The sequence below is a fragment of the Etheostoma spectabile genome, chromosome 15 (genome assembly GCF_008692095.1).
Source record: "Etheostoma spectabile isolate EspeVRDwgs_2016 chromosome 15, UIUC_Espe_1.0, whole genome shotgun sequence".
NCBI lineage: Eukaryota > Metazoa > Chordata > Actinopteri > Perciformes > Percidae > Etheostoma > Etheostoma spectabile.
This window is the reverse complement of record NC_045747.1, coordinates 11,044,590-11,048,973: the sequence shown is the minus strand read 5'-3', so window position 1 is coordinate 11,048,973 and position 4,384 is coordinate 11,044,590. Positions and strand designations below refer to the sequence as shown.

General features: G+C 38.8%; 1 protein-coding gene across 1 annotated transcript in view; it reads right to left on the bottom strand.

Moving 5' to 3' along the window:
* Positions 1 to 3,556, bottom strand: part of ppap2d (phosphatidic acid phosphatase type 2D) — a gene marked incomplete at its 5' end in the record, with an annotated part of 20,977 nt that extends 17,421 nt beyond the window's left edge. The window contains 1 exon segment of the mRNA XM_032538605.1: positions 2,654 to 3,556. Within this exon segment, the coding sequence (XP_032394496.1) occupies positions 2,654 to 2,858 (205 nt within the window).
* Between the last annotated feature and the right edge of the window lie 828 nt (positions 3,557 to 4,384).

The following is a 4,384-nucleotide window of genomic DNA, read 5'->3' as shown; positions in this document are numbered from 1 at the left end:
AAACTTCAAACGCTGATTTTTGTGGTGTGGACGTAGAAGAGGTTTCCTTCTGATGACTCTTCCATGAAGACCATATTTGTACGAGTATCTCTTTAAAGTGGAATGGTGTACCACAACTCCAGTGTCTACCAGGTCTTTCTGGATGGATTGTGCAGTCAAATGTGGGTTTTGACTTGCTCTTCCAGATCTTGCTTTAACTTCCCCTGTTCCTGATGACTGCCATTTCTTAACTACATTCCGAACAGAGGATATTAGCATGTGAAAACGCTTTGCAATCTTCTTATAGCCTTCTCCTGCTTTTCGAGGGTCAACTATTTTCAGCTTCAGTTTTCTAGACAACTGCTTAGAAGAAGCCATGGTGCTGATGTTGGGGCAAGGTCAGATGAGTCTGGGTATTTAAAACCTTAAGATTGCCATCACCTGGTCTTCCCAGACAATGATTGAGAACAATCCATGACGCTGTCAGGTCTCAGCTTTCCAAAGGGGGCGGTGCAGGCTGGAAACTCTGCAGGGTGCCCAAACTTTTGCAGACGCCATTTTTTAGTTTTCTGTTAAAGTGTAAATGATGGAAATAAAATCAAACTTTTTGTGACATATCATTCAAATGTCTAATCGGTCATTTGATGCCTTTTTTGATTTTTTCATCTTCTCTTGGCTTCTTTATGCACATTAATACAAATTTATACCTGGGGTGCCCAAACTTTTGAGCCCCACTATACTGAATATCATAGTCCAGTAGAGCAGGTCCTTAGGCAAGTTTTCAGATATTTCCCAAACTAGACTGAACTGAGGAGAAAAGTAATACAGTACTTTTTACTTTTACTTAAGTTCTGTAGGAGTGCAGTACATTTCTGAGGGAATGGCATTTTACTGGAGTATTCCCATTTTGTCAGACATTTCTGCAATATTTTTTTTTTCTAGATTTTTTTTGGGGGGCTTTTCCCTTTTATTAAAGTAACTGTGGATATCCATGAAATGGGGAGAGAGATGGGGGATGACACACAGCAAAGTGCCGCTGCAGGACTCAGCCAACATGGGACGATCGCCCTTTCTGGGTGAGCTAGAGGATTTCTGTAACATTTAAGAGTTCTCTTTCCTCCCCTACATTTCTCTGACAGTTTAAGTCACTAGATTCTTGCCAGATTGATTTTAAGAAAATCGTTAATATAATGAAACGTTGTAGTTTAAACCGCTACACACATGTTATACCATGCACAATATGAACAAACCACAATACACCATTAAAATACTGTCTTCATGTTAATGCAAATAATATAATTTAACTTCTTCTTTGGGCACTTTAGAACATGTTACTGCTAATAATTCCAAATTTGGGTCTTGCCACATTTATGTAACTAAAGGATTTGGATACTTTTTCTTCTAAATGTAAAGTTCAATCTCACTACAGTTATATATTAACTACGAAGACACAATGAGTTAATGTATAATCAAGTCTCAACTTCTATAACTGTGGTAATTCTACCTAACATAATGACAATTGTGCTGCTATACTGAATCAAAACACAGTTTGACCAAATGTTATCACGCAGATGTCTCGGATGTTATGTGTCCATTTGATTGTTAGTGCTGATTACGATTAATTTGACAATCTGTATCATCTATGTATTGTTTGTCATTCATCAAGTAAAAACACAAAACATTTGAAATCTTGTTTACGTCTATTATAAGAAATATGAGATAATTGAGTTTAGTGACTTCTGCTTTGCACAAAAAAATCTTTAGTTTCAACATTTTAAAAGAAGACAATAAAATGTAAGAAAAAAAAGATTCATAGATTACTGACAAAATTATTATTAGGCTAGGCCTAGTTGTCAAAATTATGTCTTTAAATCCACTTTCAAGTGGAATCCATTAGTCATTTCAATGTTATTAGAGAAAATCATGTTGACCTTTCCTTTATGGTTATGTCAGTGGCCTCTGAGTTGTTATCCACATGTTATTACTGATGTTTCTAATTGTCCTTGTGAAAACCGGTGGTTAATGTTATTGAATGGTTCCAGCTGAGCATTGGAACTTATGTGTGGCTGACATTCTTGCTGCAACGAGAGAGGCAAAAGAGCTCAGTGAACAGCGGTAACTTTCGGCACGAGAACACAAGCATGTTTTTATCCCAATTCCCACGTTCTTCTCTCGGGAACTTTGGGAGTTTCCATGGGAACAGATGAATTCCCGGGACAACTCTGCTCCTGCCAGCTGAGCCCCCATCCCCTCTCTCCTGCCCCCCACGTGCACCGAGGGGAACGAACTGAAAGTTTTCAGATCGTTTGAACAGTTTCCATTTGACTTCTGGAAAAATGCTTTGCAGCTTCGTTAACTTTAAACAAATGCCCTTGCAATGTTTTTTTCCCACTCAAAGCCAACTTCGTGTAACCTCCTTTACCCCTAGAGATATATCTAAAAGCTCGGAGTTGACACTTGCGTGTGCCCTTTTAAAGTAGCCTATTCAAAGTTAATTAGACCTATACTTGTAAATTCAAAGCTTTAAAAGTACGTGATAAAGTGGTCATTGCTGCATAATATTGGAGTTTCTGTAGGCAAGTTAAACAGCAGTCATCCTGAACACAAAACATTGACAACCCTAGGCTATAAGGTCAAAATCATTCATTTAAAATAAGTTAAAAAAGATTCTCACCGACACAAAGGCATATTAAATCCAAACCGACAAGCATCTTCCTCTTGGTGCAAAACGACGTTTCCTCCTCAGGTTGAGAAACAAAATGCTTCCCGCCGCCGTTCTCCCTCCCGTCCCCGGCTCCTCCGGTGTCTAACCGCAGCTGGAGCTCCGCGTCCCGGGACAGCGTGTTGCCGTGGCTAACGGGGGAATTGAACTTCTGCATGTCTTAAGGTAAAAAAAAAATAATGACAACTTGTTTAAAAGTTATTTGCAATTTCTCCGTTTTGTCGTAACTCGCTGGCGAATGGTGGTAATTCCCAAACGTTTCAGTTCGTCCGTCGTCGGTGCAACGAATCCATGTCAACGAAAGTTTGACAGCAGCAGACCCTGATGTTAACCAACCGACCGCTAGTTTACACGTTTGTCTTAAAAAAAGCTAAACTGCAGAGGGAAATAAAGATGGAGGCTAATCGAAAATAGGAGGGAACTCAAACATCCGAGTAAACTTTTACTCAGTTACACCTCTCTACAAACTTGTTCTGAGTGTGAGCGTGTGCCTTCTCTCTGCTCTCAAACAGACCAGCATTCACTCTAACTGTCAAACAAACATGAATGTTAAACAAAACTTTTAGTTTAAACTTTCAAAATAAAGTCTTTCATAGATGAATGTAGACCTCGCCGTTGGCCGAGTAACTGTGAAACGTTTATTTTGGTTAAAGAATCGTGTAATTTCCGGTTATTCAGTTTGACTTGACGCATCTGCCGTCCGCAGAAATCAATGTTTAACGACGAAGCTGGAGCTCACAACATGTTCGTTCCAGCTGACCTGACAGCTGTGCAACGACTGGTCCTCCTCACAGAGATGTCCACTGTCCTATTAAACTGTCCCACCCATGCACAGAGGGTACAGCTTCTGACTTTCTACAGATAAATGATCAGATATAGGGAGATTTGCAAAGTCAAATGTGTTTGAAAAGAAACATAAGAAACATAGGCCAAGCAAGACTTTTCAAAGGGCTAATTCTCCTAATAGCGAAAAAGGTAACAATGAATAACTCAGTGGTGGACTCGCTGTGGTTTAGGTCGACAAAAAAATTTAGTTAAACTTTTTTGATCCCAGCCTATTGCACCATCTGTGCCCTATAGCCTACATGCAAGTCTGTCTAACAATTGGATTTTTCCACAATATTGACCACTGTTTGACTGTCTGCCACTGCACTAGACAAATAAACAGACTGACAAACCACAATCTGAACACAGATTTCCATCAGGTATGAACTCTTATGAAATTCATGTTGCAAGTTTAAATTCTTGAATCAATTAATCAGCTGCATTTATGCCAATTGATTCCTCAGTAATGAACTCCATGGTTGTGAGGGCTGGGGACATGGCCATTTTAAATGTTTAAATAAAACAAAACAATGTTTATCCTGTGCTGACTTGCTTATATTACTGAAAAGTATTATTAAAATTATACTAAATTGGCACAGTTTCATAGCCATAGTCATTTATTGACATAAATATTATAATAGAACATAATACAGTGTGTTCAATGACTTCCATGTGATGTGACCCAGCGACTCACAATTAATATCAAAATGTATCACTACACTGGACACACAGGACACACCTCTTCATAAAGGCTAGGACTTTTGGGCAATTTTTCATGTTATATACAGTACCGGTTAAAAGTTTGGGGTCATTTACAAATTTCCATACCACTCCATTATAGACAGAATACCAGCTGAT